The sequence below is a fragment of the Salminus brasiliensis genome, chromosome 11 (assembly GCF_030463535.1).
Source record: "Salminus brasiliensis chromosome 11, fSalBra1.hap2, whole genome shotgun sequence".
NCBI lineage: Eukaryota > Metazoa > Chordata > Actinopteri > Characiformes > Bryconidae > Salminus > Salminus brasiliensis.
Window position 1 is genome coordinate 33,899,468 of NC_132888.1, and position 15,848 is coordinate 33,915,315.

The window sequence follows — 15,848 nt, forward strand, 5'->3', positions numbered from 1 at the left end:
CGTGTGCATGAAGGGCAGGATGAAAGGAGGGGGTGAGACAGAGGAGAGATAAAGCTGGCCTGCCTCTATGCAGGAGCAGCTGCAGCTGGCACAGGAAGAGAGGGTGCAAGAGAAGGGAAAGAGAGCGAAAAAAGGGGTGGAGAAGGGTGAAGAGAAATCGCTGTGTTTGTTTGAAGAGGTCTTGTTGCCTGACTGGGCTTAGCCCCTTCAACATTTAGAGGACTGCATTTTAAGTCTATTTACAAGTTCAGCTCTAACTTGTCCTCATGTTCACTGCCTTTTTCTTTTTCTCTTACAAACGGCTCTCACAACCTGGCAGCTTTGAGGATATTGATAAAAGAATGAAGTATACAATAAATAGAAATAAGCTAAATAAATCAAACTTAAATTAAAGGTTTCCAATTACTGTGTAGTTACACATTAACATTTTTTTCAACAACAATGTAATTAGTGGTGATGTAACCTCTGTTACAGATGGAGTACAGCAGAACAGCTTGTATAAATGCACGTTTATCAACTTTAATTTTGACTTGTGTAATTCCAGAGTGTCTCTTACATATTTTTTTTTTTACAGTAATTACCAACATTTTGACTAATTACACTGCATTTGCACAGGGCAGCCAGTATTCTAAAATCACTGTAAAAAGTGATTGTGTTATGTATGTAGTAACCTAAAAGAAACAAAATGGCTTTAAACCAGTGCAGAAAACAACAGCAGTTTATTCAAATGTAATGAGACTACTAGTATTAAACATGTGTAATTAAAGGAGAGAGAATACACTATTACAACTCTCAATTACATGTGCACTTACACTGTCCTAGTGTGATCAACTACTGCACATATTGTTAATATGTATCTACACAGCTTTTTTGGAGACAAGTTGTACTAGACAAAGAACAATATTTTATGTGTAAGACAGTGAGGGAAGACTGAGGGAGTTAAAAGTCAGAGTGAAGGATGTAAAAGGGAGAAGAGAGACAATGCACTCAGCTGCACATAATTACACTGGGAGGAAAAGCAGTGAAAAGATGAGAGAGGCCTGCAGACAAGCTAATTATAATTATTTTTTGTATGTTATTACTATTATCTATAACACCATCAAAATCACTGTCACAGCGATAGTGATATGCTAGTGTTTGAAGTGCCTAAACTAGAGGCGCTGTCTGTATACACACATCCCACAGGCAGACACAAAAACTTTTTTTTTCTTTCAAAGAACATACGCGTGTGAGTGTGTTTGTGTATGGGTTGAATGAACATAAAGAACGGAACAACATTTACCATCTTCCAAAGTGGTTGCATTGATCTCCGAGCTGGATGGTCCTGTTCCAGCTCGGTTGAAGGCCTGCACCACCACACCATACTGGGCAAATTTCTTTAAATTGTCCAGCGTGTACACCTCACTGTCTCCTGTTGCTTTCATTTCCACTATACTGTACTGGCCATTACTGCCTGGCCCATTCTCCCTGTAACCAATCTGATAGCCACGTATCACTCCATTCTGGAGCTCCTTTTTAGGAGCCTGGGAAGAAGAGAGAGATAGATTGGTCAGAATAATAGTTCAGTCCCTTAGGCTTACTACCACTGAAGTGATCCTGCAAATATATTTGGTCCCAGGTTGTATACCTTCCAAGTGACACGAATGCTCTGTGATGTCATAGGCTGCAAAATAACGTCCATGGGTGGCCCATCTGGAGCTGTGAAGAGCAGAAAAAGAAATTTCAAGACGAGCTATGAAACGAGATTTGTAAAGATGATCTTTTTGTTTCTTAGTGTGTACGTGTGCTGTGCATAGACCTACGTGCTTCCTCAGTGCTGATGGTCAGTTCTTTGCTGGCCTGACTACGTCCGATCTTGTTGTATGAGTACATGCGGATGCTGTAGACAGATGCAGGATGCAGCTCTACTATGTTGGCCTGGTTATTGGTGGGCGAGATTTTGCGTGTGGCATGCTTAAGTTCCCATGGATCTACGGAGAGGTGATCAGAACTTCAATAATAATAACACTGCAGCAAATTATGTTTTTGCATAATAAGTGAAGTGAAGTAAAACTATGAAAGTGATAAAAATCAATTAGTTAATTTCAGAAACACACAGAGGCATTCTAAATTGAGAAAGCTATCTTTCTGTGCCTCAAAAAGTAATGTAGACTAATCTCAAAGATCTGCCCAAGATTTACGCACCAGATTTGTTTTTGTATTCGATGTCGTAACTAGTTATTATGCTGTTGCCGTCAAACCTCTGGGTCCATCTTAAGTTCATGCTGCGATCCTTTACCTCGCGGACTTCCAACTCTGGGGGATCAGGAGGCTCTGCAGGACAAAGAATTTAATTAAAAAAACTGCCATTTGTGATGACTGCAATTTGAGAGAGAGAGGGAGAAACAGAGAGAGAGAGAGAGAGAGAGAGAGAGATAGATAGAGAGAGAGAAACCAAATAAGAGAGTGATGAGGATAATGAGAGAAGAGAGAAGGAGCGGAGAGTAAAGGGATAAATTATTGATTTTGTGTCTCTAGATAAGGTGTATCATGTCAGACATAAGTGCGGTCTTCATGGCTGATTGTCTTGCCTTGCACAGTCAGCTGAATGAGGCCACGGCCTTCGCCGAACGAGTTGATGGCATGACAGGAAAAGAATACGGAATCCCCACGCTCAGCTGGCTTAAGCTACAGAGAGACAGAAAGTAAGTAAAGAATGAGAAAGAGGCAGAGGCAAGTAAAAAATTAAATGACAAGAAAACTAAGAAAACTCAAGATTTATAGACAGAGAATGAACAGCTAGCTGTTATTCATCATATTATTTATTTAGTTTTGTATGCAAAGCAGTATTCTTTTCTCTTTGTCTGTGAGTGTTAAGTTTACGTTGTTCACTTAATCATTCACTCTATCCTTTGTACTGTAATTGATAAGTCATTCCCATGTGGTAGAGCAGCATATAGTCCAATTCTTCTCCAAATTCTACTCCACAAGTTTCAACTGATTTACAATGGCACTATTAACTTCACTGATCAATTCCTATGGGTCTTTATTCAGTATTTTTGATTTCAAGATGTGGATTTAGGTGGGATTAAGTGCCTTACTTTCAGTGTGGAGATCACCTCATCGCTCTTCTCATTGGGGCTAGTGGTGATGGAGTAGCGAGGGTTTCGGTCAGGGTCAATGACTGTGTCACCCCGCTCCCACCGGATGATGATAGGGTACTCGCCCCGGGCAGTGCAGTTCAGCTCCTTATTCTGGCCCTTTATAGCCATGGTGGTGTTGGGATGGGAGGTGATCATGGCTGGGACTAGAGAGAGCGAGAGAGAGAGAGAGAGAGAGAGAGAGAGAGAGAGAGAGAGAGAGAGAGAGAGAGAGAGAGAGAGAGAGAGAGAGAGGCTAGGCTGATTCTCAGTGATCAACATTAAAAAAGAGCTTAATAATAATATCAATAATAATTAATAATTCTGGATGCATTTGGAATCAAATCCTAAAACAAGACTGCAATTTCAGGCACTTCAATCCCAAGAGCTGACCCCTGAAAAGAGTCCCCTGTGTCAACTGGTCCGAACACCATTCAGAGTAAACCAAATGATTAAACACAGCAGAAATCCACTGCAGCCAGATATGTGCCAGTGAGTGAACACCAAACCACACACAAACATGCACTTCATAATTACAATTTTTTTTTCTCTTCATAATGTATACTTTATAGATACTAGACTGTTTTTGCTTTTCCATAAATTTGGTATATTTAATAAATAACACTCTTCTATATATCTATTTATGTGTTTGTTTTAAATCACATAGGCATATTTAATAATTATATATATACACTGTATGATTGCAACATATGACAATACAAATGTAAAATTGTCAAAGCAAACTGAACTAAGGATATAAGAACGCCTTGTACCTGATTCACAAAGTTTGTACAACCACAATCTAAATTTTGCTTAAGACTGCTTTTCACCATACTCGCTCATTCTTCTGACCCAAACTCTCACTTACACACACATGCACACACATTATTGATTTGAAGAGGGTTCCACTGTTTTGTTTTCATCACTTATTCATTCTTCCCTCCCTCCACTGAGTGAAACAGACAGAACTGAGGAAGGCAGAGGAGAGGAACGATTCAATCAATAATACCAACATGGCTTCAGAGAAAGAGAGAGCAAGAGAGAATGAGAGAAAGTAAGTCTACTTCACTGTATGCACTGTTGGAGTACAAAAACAACTGAGCAAAGTAAATGCAAAGTTAAAATCCGTTTTGTCTGTGGCTGTGGCCTTGCAGTCAGAAATTAAATCCACACTCATGCTCAAACGTACCCTTTAAATCTACAAGAGGCCAGGAACAGTTTATATGTTTCAGTACTGATAAAAGAAAGCATGTTTCTGTAGAAATAATGCTGCCTGACACATATGCATTTTGTTTTTTCAACCAGCAGTGCATAGAGTGAAGATTAACTTTCTTACTCTCACTTTCTGTCTCTCTCCTTTTCAATAATTAAATCCTCTTTTAGAAAGTATTTTCCCTCTACCAATGTACCTATACTCAGAGTGTAGAAAATATCATGAACAGGGTCACTGGTTTGAGTGACATACAGTCACATGATGTGTGGTTCTGTGTGAGTGCTGGACCATCTCAAAGTTTCCCCCAGGCTCACCTACAGAGGTGAGAGCCTTTGTAAGCTTTAAAGAAAGCTTAGACAAAGGTGGTATTACATCCACTACAACATACACAAAATGCATACATAAATTCTTAAACCCGACTGAATTACATTTCCTTATACACATATATAGATTAAGAACTATTCCTAAGTATTCTAATTATATCAGCACATAGATTGGAGTATGTTTATTTTATTGTCAATGTTTTCTAAGCCTCAGACTGAGGATTCTGCTATTTTTACAACAAAATTTACAAACGGTATAACTCTTCCCACAATTATAAGTTGTAAACATGATCTGCACATAACATAATAATATGATATTGTTATTATACATTGTCCAGTCTAAGGTAGTTTTGTCAACAAGTATTTTTAACAATGACACAATTTTTTACTCTATACACCACCTCAATGGATTTAAAATGAAACAAACAAGATGTCTGAAGATTGAAACATGTAGATTTTCAGTTTTAAATCATGGCCATTTAGGAAAATTCTATTTCTTTGCCTCAAGAAGCTTTCTTTGCCTCAAAAAGCATGTTGCTTTCTCAGTATGTACTGGGTCATTATCTATCTGTAGTGTAAAATGCTGTCCAATCAGCATGTGAATCTGGGAAAACAGTATACCAGAATTAATCCTGCTGCTTCTATCAGCAGCCGCATAATCCATAAACATAAGTGACCTAATTCCACATATGTTACCTATGTAAAATAGTACCATGTTACCTTTTACATGTTACCTATGTAAAATAAATGACTGTATTTCCTAAATGGTTAAAGCAATATCCATGCCATTGAGTGATAGCTTGCTTTATTTCATATTCATTGTTGTGGTGTACAAAGGCATGGTTACAAAAAACATGTCACTATTCAAATACTTATTGTCCCCACTGTATAATGTTTGTGCAATTTGACTCACTTTTGACAGTAAGCAACATGCTTTTGCTGATGTCAGATCCCACTCCATTGCTGGCCTGGCATAGGTAGTAGCCACGGTCCTCCTCCAAAACATGCCTGATGAGGAGAGATCCATTGGGCATGATCTGGATACGGCCAGTAAGAGGAACTGGGTGGTACTGCTGTGGGTTTCCGATACCTGGAAAAATGTAAAAATGTAAAAACAGTGAAACAAAATCATACATTTTGAGATGAATTTCAAAATATCGAGACATATGAAGTTATTCCCACTGGGTCACTTTGCACCTTTGGCATGTTTCCACATAACTTTGGGAGGAGGATAACCATCCACTGAGCAGTTTAGAACCCCGGACTTGCCATAAATCCCATCCTGGTTGTTAGGCTGTACCCGGAAGCGAGGGGGAACTAGGAAAACACAGTTTGATTTTGATGAAAATTCTTTCACATTCTTTTACACACAATGTGGGTATTGTTTGTAGTATACATTTAAAAGGTTTTCAGTTTTATAAAACTCCCTTCACCTTTAACTAAGTATGTTTATTTTTTTATGTTTATGTTTTATTTATTATTATTTTTTCAATTATTATTTTACATTGACAACATTCCAACCATTGGGTTTTAGTCTCTATACTGAAGTCAACTGAAGTTCTTGCCAGCTCAGCAGTCTTTTTAACTGGTGTAACAGCACAATTCTCTGATGTGACCAAAAGAGATGCTTTTCTTTGCGTCTGAACTCATGATCAGTTATAAACTTAAACAATCGACTCACTGAATCACTGAATATAAGTTAATTTGAATAAAGGTATGTCCAATGCTCAAAATAACTTATCATGACTTACAGTACTGCAAATGCTTGGAATAGTATGGCAAGAGTGTTGAGGGGGAGGTGGAGCAGGTGATGACTGCCAGTTTAGCAGTCTACAGAGAATCTGTTCATTACAATATACAATATGTAAATAAATGCTAGTGCTTAATCAGCAAGATTTTTGCAGATAACAATAAACTAAAATGCTTGCTATATGCCAGTATGCTTGGCATATCATCACATGCATTAGTCTGTAAATCTCTTACCAGTGACTATGAGCTGTCTCTCGGAGCTGACAGTTGCGGCATCGTTGCTGGCAATGCAGGTATAGTTGCCGTTGTGCTTGAGGGACACTTTGGAGATCTGCAGTGAGCTCATGAACTCTTTAGTCTCAATGGTGACGCCAGAGGTGCCTGACACAATCTCCTGGCCATCTTTGCGCCAGGTGATCCGAATGGGCATGTCTCCAGATGACACTACACATGCTATGTACATCAGCTTACCAATGGAGGTAGGGGGGAAGTCAAAGGGCTGGATGAGAGGAGGGACTGAGAGAGGGATAGTAATAGAGAGGGGGCGAGGAAGAGAGAGATAGAGAGATATTTAGTTTTCAATGCTGAAGGTTCATATATACACCTCGCTATGATCTGCAGTGTAATCTCCTCCTCCCTCTGTCCCACACGCGCACCACCTCTCTGTCCCTCCAGACCATAATAGCTGCTCTAATTAGAGCCCAATTGGCATGGGGAATAATGGTGCTGCCATGGAAACGGAGGTGGGGGGCTACATTGGAGACATCTGGGGGATTTAATCTGGGGCTCGTTAAAATTCAGCTAATTAAATCAGAGACATGACAAGACAAGTAGCACACTATACTGCCTTCACACTGGAGTCAGTGTTCTCTTGTACTCCCATGCACATGCACGCACGCACACACAGACAGACAGACAGACAGACAGACTGACAGACAATATAAAGCCTACTGTCTTTGCATCAGAAACTGAAATGGCTAAAAAGCATTTTTGTACACACACCCATTGAGTGATTATAAAGACCACTAATTTTAATTAATCAAAGCCTATTAAGAATGTTCTTGGTCTTCCTGATATGTGGCAATTATGAGACCATGATTAGTCTTTAGCACATACACTAAGGCTAAAATTTCTCTGCACTCTAAACATCATCACATATTCTCCAGAATATTTTAGCTTTTCCATCTAGTTTTAAAACTGAATTACAAAACACAAATCTAAATATACATGACAAATCAAATTTACACAATTTCAATCTAAACCCAGATGCATTTACTTAGCTTGACGTGTTTGGTGCCTCAAATTTAAGGTCTTTAGTTTAGCACGGCAATGTGGATCCTAAACAACAGAGGTCTATGTCACCCAAAAGCTTCTCCATAGAGGCATAGCTGAATCCTCATGTACTTGCTTTAAAGGACTTTTTTAAGATACAGTATGCAATCTTCTAGTATGCAAAGTTCTAATAGAAACTGCAAAAATATTCCACAAATCTGAAATGTACTTTTGTGGTGACTATTGTGTGACCACAAAGTAACCAGGATAGGCCTTTTTGTAGTGTGATGTTATTTCTTGTTTTGCTGTGAATACACTATAGTTCCAAAATATTCAGATGATAAAAATAATGTAGTGAATCTATGTGCTTCTAAATAATATTTAGCTATGATAATTTTTTATGAAGCGTCAAACATATTCTTCCAATTATGTTACAGATCACACCTTAATCTGGCTTGCCAGCAAGTCAATGACTTGAGAAAGCATCCTGCTTAAAATGGGTAAAGGGAGTTCTACTGATGGTCATCGTAGTCGAGCAATAATTAGGGATTCTGTTTACAGTCTTGCAGACAAATATTAATAAAGGCAGGAAAACCTTACACTTGGCATCTGTAGTTATATTAGTGTAGTTACAAAAAAGCGCAGCAATATTTTTTTCTGGGGAAGAAGCATTATGCCAGTCTTTTAAAACCACAAGTAAAGAAGCAGCAATGCGCAAACACAAGAAGACATTTTTCTGAGGTAAAGGTGGTATACTGTTAACAGAACTAAGTGGAATAGAAAAAACACTTATGCTAAAGTTATTGCTTTTTATAAAAGGTTATTAAAATGTATAAGTCAGGGTATGGATAAAGAACTGAACTGGAATTGAGTTAAATCAATCGTTAAGAAATGGAAGGAATATGGCTTATGTAAATATGCCTGACAAACTGAGTGACTATGCAAGAAGGAGATGGGAAAAACTTTACATATGACTGTTGCCCGGGTTCTTCACCAGTGAAAGCTTTCTACTACAATGACTTAAGACACATTCACTGCACTCAGGTGATCTCCAGTTCACTAATTGTAAGACTACTAGCACCAATTGCCTGGACATCTGTTAAATTAGGTCAGCCACTTTGAAGGGGGTGAATATTTATGCGCTTATTTTACATTATATACTTTTATATAATTTACATAAAGAAATAAAAAAGTCAAATTATATTGACAATGATTCAATTTCTGTGCAGTAACTGACTGACTTCTGACTTTTTTTCACAACTAAAAATCTATTAAGCTTCTGTTTGAGCTACACAGTATGCAATGTTTTGTATTCTTATTCATCTGTGGAATAATCATTAACCACTCAAACCCAAGTGGTGTCACAATTGTAAGAGAAGTTGAGACTACTGGAATATACTGTGTGGGTGTGAAATCACTATGTTGCATTAAGATTCTCTTTGTGTTCAATATGAAATCCAGGTCTCACAGTGAGGTATATGACAGTGGAACAATTTAATACTGAATTAGTATGTGCTCATGCATTTCCAAAATGTATTCTGGGTGAAAGACTTTGGTCCCTGTACCAAATTTCAGTCACCAAACAAGTCTTGGCTGGAAAATCCTATACATTTTTCACAATTAAATTACACAATTTAAATCTATAATCACTATCACATGCTTCCACAGTGGCATACAAAGATGGCACAGGACTCTTATGTGATTAAGGGTCTGTTTAGGAATTACAGTGTATCACAAAAGTGAGTACACCCCTGACATTTCTGCAGATATTTAAGTATATCTTTTCATGGGACAACACTGACAAAATGACACTTTGACACAATGAAAAGTAGTCTGTGTGCAGCTTATATAACAGTGTAAATTTATTCTTCCCTCAAAATAACTCAATATACAGCCATTAATGTCTAAACCACTGGCAACGAAAGTGAGTACACCCCTTAGTGAAAGTACCTGAAGTTTACCAGAGCTTCACAGGTTGCCACTGGAATGCTTTTCCACTCTTCCATGACGACATCACGGAGCTTGACATGCTTGGCCAGTCCATCACCTTTACCCTCAGCCCCTTCAATAAAGCAGTGGTCATCTTAGAGGTGTGTTTGGGGTCATTATCATGCTGGAACACTGTTCTGCGACCCAGTTTCCGGAGGGAGGGGATCATGCTCTGCTTCAGTATTTCACAGTACATATTGGAGTTCATGTGTCCCTCAATGAAATGTAACTCCCCAACACCTGCTGCACTCATGCAGCCCCAGTCCATGGCATTCCCACCACCATGCTTGACTGTAGGCATGACACACTTATCTTTGTACTCCTCACCTAATTGCCGCCACACATGCTTGAGACCATCTGAACCAAACAAATTGATCTTGGTCTCAACCATAGGACATGGTTCCAGTAATCCATGTCCTTTGTTGACATGTCTTCAGCAAACTGTTTGTGGGCTTTCTTGTGTACAGACTTCAGAAGAGGCTTCTGTCACTTCTGGGGTGACAGCCATGCAGACCAATTTGATGTAGTGTGCGGCATATGGTCTGAGCACTGACAGGCTGACCCCCCCACCTCTTCAATCTCTGCAGCAATGCTGACAGCACTTCTGCACCTATCTTTCAAAAACAGCATTTGGATGTGATGTTGAGCATGTGCACTCAGATTCTTTGGACGACCAACGCGAGATCTGTTCTGAGTGGACCCTGCTCTTTCTAAATGCTGGATGATCTTGGCCACTGTGCTGCAGCTCAGTTTCAGGGTGTTGGCAATCATGTAGCGCAACAATTCGTCTTTTAAGATCCTCAGAGATTCTTTGCCATGAGGTGCCATGTTGGAACTTTCAGTGACCAGTGTGAAAGCTGTACTACAAAATTGAACACACCTGCTCCCTATACACATCTGAGACCTAGTAACACTAACGAGTTACATGACATTTTGGAGGGAAAATGACAAGCAGTGCTCAATTTGGACATTTAGGGGTGTACTCACTTTCGTTGCTGGTGGTTTAGACATGAATGGCTGTATATTGAGTTATTTTGAGGGAAGAATAAATTTACACTGTTATATAAGCTGCACACAGACTACTTTTCATTGTGTCAAAGTGTCATTTTGCCAGTGTTGTCCCATGAAAAGATATACTTAAATATCTGCAGAAATGTGAGGGGTGTACTCACTTTTGTGATACACTGTTTGCTGGAATACATGCTAACCTTTCACAGTGACATAGACGGTCTGGCTGATGGACAGCTGTGGTTGGATGAGCACACTGCACAAGTACGCCCCCTCATCCATTCCCTTCTGCACATCACTCAGCTTCAGCGTGCCATTCTCGTACACCACCTGCCGATGGTTGTCCGGCAGCAGCATGCTATCCTTGTACCACTTGATGGAATAGTAAGGATAGCCGATCACGCGGCAATTGATGAAGGTATTGCGGCCTGCCACAGCCGTGATGTTGCGCATGGCCCGTATACTTGGTGGGCCTAAGAGGGAGAGAGAAGAAGACGGAGAGAGGAAGAGAGGGAAAAGGTGTGGCAAAAGGGAGGAGGGCAAAGTAAAAGAGGCAGAGAAATTGAGAGAAGGAGGAGTGTGAAGGTGCAGAAAAAGGGGCATTGAGACATGTAGAGAAAGGTTGGATTGAGAAATTGGAAAGGTGACAAGTTGTCAAATGGAAAGAATGATAAAGGAGGTAGAAGATGACACAAAAGAGAGAAAACAGAGAGGGCAAGAAAGATGAGCAGAGGATGGATGAGCGGATAATGGAATAATGGAAAGGGAGAAGGGGTTAGAATGCTCTTTTACTTTCAGAACATTATATGTGTGTGCGTGTGCTCTCTCTGGGTCTGTGCCAATTAAGTTTATAACTGTGTAGGATACTATAATTAAACAGTACTTAAAATGAAATAACAATAGAAAACATTTTGCATATACAAACTGGCAAGCAACTTCTTGTGCTATGTTACTTACCATAAATTGTATCAGCCATAATAAATTAATTAAAATACACTGTGAGTCCAAATTTCCTTTACATGTCAATACAACATCACATTTCAATACATCAACCCCAAACACACATTTATAAGATTTAGGATTGGAAGAGAACAGAGGATTTGAGGGTTCACCTATGTATTCACTCCTAACCTGCCACTTCCACATAGTTTAGACTTGTGTTAGCTGGTTTCAGGATTTGATTTTGGAGGCCAGAGGTAATGTGAAGGTCACTAGCCTGATTACCCCAACGGCAGTTGGCCTGCAGGTGTCATTAGCTCCACAAGAAGACTGGCTGTGTCAGGGTTTGCTTTAAAAGGTTAATAAAGGGTCCTCTATTGTTCTTTTTGTGGCTGAAGGTTGACCCTCTAAAAGACTCTGTTCTCAGAAAACACATACAGAGTGGGGGAGGGGGGGTTAAAGATGATCGAGTAAACAGAAAATGGTGAGACAACTAAAAAAAAAAAAAACGAAAAACAAAATGGAGGACTGAATGTTTAATTTTGAGAGTTGTGTTGTAGCATATGGAGAGTTTGTGTACACAGATTTTTTTGTCTTCTCTAGCCATCTTTTCTCTTCTTCTTTGCTCAGTGTGTTGAGCATTGAAGTCTCCACTCTGACAAGTGAACCCCTGATGTATTATTCAACAAGACTGTCGCACAGTATCCTCTCTCTCTCTCTCTCTCTCTCTCTCTCTCTCTCTCTCTTTGCTCTCCCCTACTGCCTTTGTTTCTCTTACACAATAAGAATGTATGAACTTAGGAAGCCAAAAACAAAAGGGTCTATGCAGTAACTATGCTGTTTTTGGGAAAAGCAGACTTGTGTGTGTGTGTTATTCAGAGGTAAAAAGACTGTTTCATGCCCTCATAGTGTGTGTCACTTGTGTATGCATGCGGGCGAGAGTAAGTAAAGAATGTCAGTTTGTATGAGCATGTAATGGTGTGGTTGAATCAGTGAAGCATTGTGCATCACTGACTGTGTACATGTGTATGTAAATGACTGTGACTCTGGTACCAGATCTCATTCTCATTACAGTAATTGTTCTGGCATGTCTCCTTAAATCAGACAGATATGTCATAACTGCACATAAATAAAGAGACAGAGAATATGAAAGCACAGAGATATCAGTAAGTCTGTCAACATGGCTCAGTATCATTGCTCTCGAAAGGTGAGTCCTCTCCACTCTGATGTGGCTTCCCTCCTGTCCTTGAATGTCTAGCTGGAGAAAAAGCCTCTCTCTCTGCTAGCTCTACCCTCTCAAAGAAAAGCTATAACACCTCATGTTTGTCCACCATCCAGCGAATGAGACAGATACACTCTGTTTATGTGAAGACCTGAAGAGGTCAGAATGAAGAGGCAAACGACCTTGAAAAGAGTACCTCTGTATGAGTAAAGAAGAGAAAGAGTTAGAGAACGAATAAGTGTTTAGACAAAAGATAACAGACTCATAAGAGACAACAAAAAAGATGACTGATTGTATAATGTGAAACAAACAAGACACACTCCTTCCACGCACATCAACCCCCACCCCACACTCTCTTACATCCCTTTTTAAAAACGATGAGTGGATGTGGCCAGGGATTGGGGGTGGGGGGGGGTGGGTGGGTTTTAAGTCACCCTATAACGGCTGAGATTGAAAAGTAGACAGGCACCTCTTACGTTTATGCGCGCTTGGTACTCGGCGCTACCGGCCGAGTTGCGTGCAGCGCAGCGGTACACGCCCCCGTCGCGGATCTGCGGGTTGCTGACATTAACATGAGAGACGGTAGAGCCGTCTGAGAGCGTGTACTGACTGGCCCGGTGCGCCGAGTCCCGAGCGATTGGCTCATCGTCCAAGGTCCAGGTGATGGTAGGGGGAGGGGCGCCTTTGGCTGCACACATGAGGGAGAAGGGCTCGCCTGGGGCCACCACACGCTCGCTGAAGGAAGAGACAATCCGTGGTGTGCCATCTGGGAGGTGACACAAAAAAAGGCAAGTGAAGAAGAGTGAGCATTTAAACAGAGGTGTACTTTATACTAAAATCTATGTTAAAAAAATTGTTCCATAATAGAGATAAGTATTTTTTTATACTAACATCTGACAAAAACAGCAATATATCTGTATATATAAAAACAGCAATATATCTGTGTTGCAATACCCACATCCATCCCTTTTTATAATCCCTGGGGACTCACCTTCCAATAGTATAATAGAGAAGTCCTGTGCGGTTTGGCCTTTGCGGGTGGCAAAGCACTGGTAAGCTCCTGAGTGCCTCTTTTGGGCCGCAGTAATAAACAGTGTCTCGTTGTGGGCGCCCTGGATGGAAAAGTGCTGGTCAGGAAGCACAGGCTCTGTGTTGCGGAACCAGGACACTATGAAGTGAGGAGAACCCTGCACAGCACAGGACAGGATCACTGTGCTGCTGATACCCGTCTTCAAGTTCTTAGGGGAGAGTGTAACCCTCAGAGGCTCTAAAGAGACAGTGAGAGAAAGAAAGTGGACAAGTCAGTGATTTATAAATCCTAAAATTTATTCCAATATTTTATAATTTTTTCTCACAATTACAGCATGAGTCAGTAAAACACAATGCATAGCTCCTCTGTGCCCAGATAAAAACTTGTTTGATAGGCACTAATTAGTTTGGCCAACACAGTATAAGAGCATTCAACCCCAGGAACATCATATTGATTCTGTTAAGCATGGTGGTGGTAGTCTTGCTGACAGTGGAACTGGTACACTGCATAAAATGCATGAAAGAATGGTGAAGGATGACTATCTAGAATTCTTCAGCAAGACTGTTCCTTGGATTTTTCAGTTGTTCCAACAGGACAATGTGCAACATGCTAGTCAGGGCGCAACTTGCTAAGGTACATTTAACAAAATATTAGGTGTGCTGTATGTTTATATTTGATGTATATATATATATATATATATATATATATATACACCATGTTGATGTTCAAAGTTTTGTAATTTTCTGTAAAATGCAGATGCAGCTCTAAATTAACTCTCATGTCAAATATGGAACAACCAGTTTTTTTTTACTGTACTAACAAAAGCTATGACAATGGATCTGGAGAAGCAGAAGGGAAGAGAATAGATAAGAAGAGAATGAAGAGAAGAAGAAAAGAGATAAGAAGAGAATGATGTGATCATTTGGCAATAAAAGGAAACAACAAAAGGAAAAAGAAGTTAATGGGAAGTGAAGAAAATGGAATCAAAGTAACTAAACAGAGAGGGTGTGGTACGAAGAAGTTACAGTATAGAAAGTAAAAAAATAAAGACAAATACTACTGGCCGCCCTTATCTTACTTGCCAGTACTGTTTAACAAGTTTCCAAAAGAAACTAGCTAATGCGGAATGCCAGTCAATGAGGAGCTTGCCTGATCTGGCTATGCAGTTTTTTAACCAGGGAATTATCAACTATAAATATTGTTTTGTGACTTAAATAATACATGTATTCCCACTTTTCAATCAAAACAAATATTCAATTAATCAAACAATCAAAGAAATAAGTTACAGTGGGGAAAAAAGTATTCAGTCAGTCACCAATTGTCAAAAGTTCTCCCACTTAAAAAAATGAGAGAGGCCTGTAATTGACATCATAGCCTCAGCTATGAGAGACAAAATGAGTAAAAGAAATTCTGAAAATCACATTGGCTGATTTTTAAAGAATTTATTTGCAAATAATGGTGGAAAATAAGTATTTGTTCACCTACAAACAAGCAAGATTTCTGGCTGTCACAGACCTGTAACTTCTTCTTTAAGAGGCTTATCTGTCCTCCACTCATTACCTGTATTAATGGCACCTGTTTGAACTCGTTAACAGTATAAAAGACACCTGCCCACAACCTCAAACAGTCACACTCCAAACTCCACTATGGTGAAGACCAAAGAGCTGTCGAAGGACACCAGAAACAAAATTGTAGACCTGCACCAGGCTGGGAAGACTGAATCTGCAATAGGCAAGCAGCTTGGTGTGAAGAAATCTACTGTGGGAGCAATAATCAGAAAATGGGAGACCTACAAGACCACTGCTAATCTCCCTCGTTTAGGGGCTCCACGCAAGATCTCAGCCCGTGGGGTCAAAATGATCACAAGAACGGTGAGCAAAAATCCCAGAACCACACAGGGGGGACCTAGTGAATGACCTGCAGAAAGCTGGGACCAACGTTACAAAGGCTACCGTCAGTAACACACTACGCCGCCAGGGACTCA

The 15,848-nt window shown here is 39.9% G+C and overlaps 1 protein-coding gene across 5 annotated transcripts in view; it reads right to left on the reverse strand.

The window, feature by feature from the left end:
• Positions 1 to 15,848, reverse strand: part of dscaml1 (Down syndrome cell adhesion molecule like 1) — a 97,500-nt gene that overhangs the window by 19,646 nt on the left and 62,006 nt on the right. For 4 of the 5 annotated variants that reach the window (XM_072690708.1, XM_072690707.1, XM_072690705.1 and 1 more), the window contains exons 6-17: positions 13,826 to 14,101; positions 13,304 to 13,600; positions 10,874 to 11,146; positions 6,639 to 6,920; positions 5,853 to 5,972; positions 5,569 to 5,745; positions 3,081 to 3,286; positions 2,571 to 2,667; positions 2,185 to 2,313; positions 1,803 to 1,970; positions 1,628 to 1,698; positions 1,283 to 1,523 (exon numbers count right to left, since the gene is read on the reverse strand). In XM_072690708.1, the coding sequence (XP_072546809.1) occupies positions 1,283 to 1,523; positions 1,628 to 1,698; positions 1,803 to 1,970; positions 2,185 to 2,313; positions 2,571 to 2,667; positions 3,081 to 3,286; positions 5,569 to 5,745; positions 5,853 to 5,972; positions 6,639 to 6,920; positions 10,874 to 11,146; positions 13,304 to 13,600; positions 13,826 to 14,101 (2,337 nt within the window). Of the gene's footprint in view, positions 1 to 1,282; positions 1,524 to 1,627; positions 1,699 to 1,802; positions 1,971 to 2,184; positions 2,314 to 2,570; positions 2,668 to 3,080; positions 3,287 to 5,568; positions 5,746 to 5,852; positions 5,973 to 6,638; positions 6,921 to 10,873; positions 11,147 to 13,303; positions 13,601 to 13,825; positions 14,102 to 15,848 lie in introns of those variants that run through there. The other variant, XM_072690709.1, reaches the window with a different exon arrangement.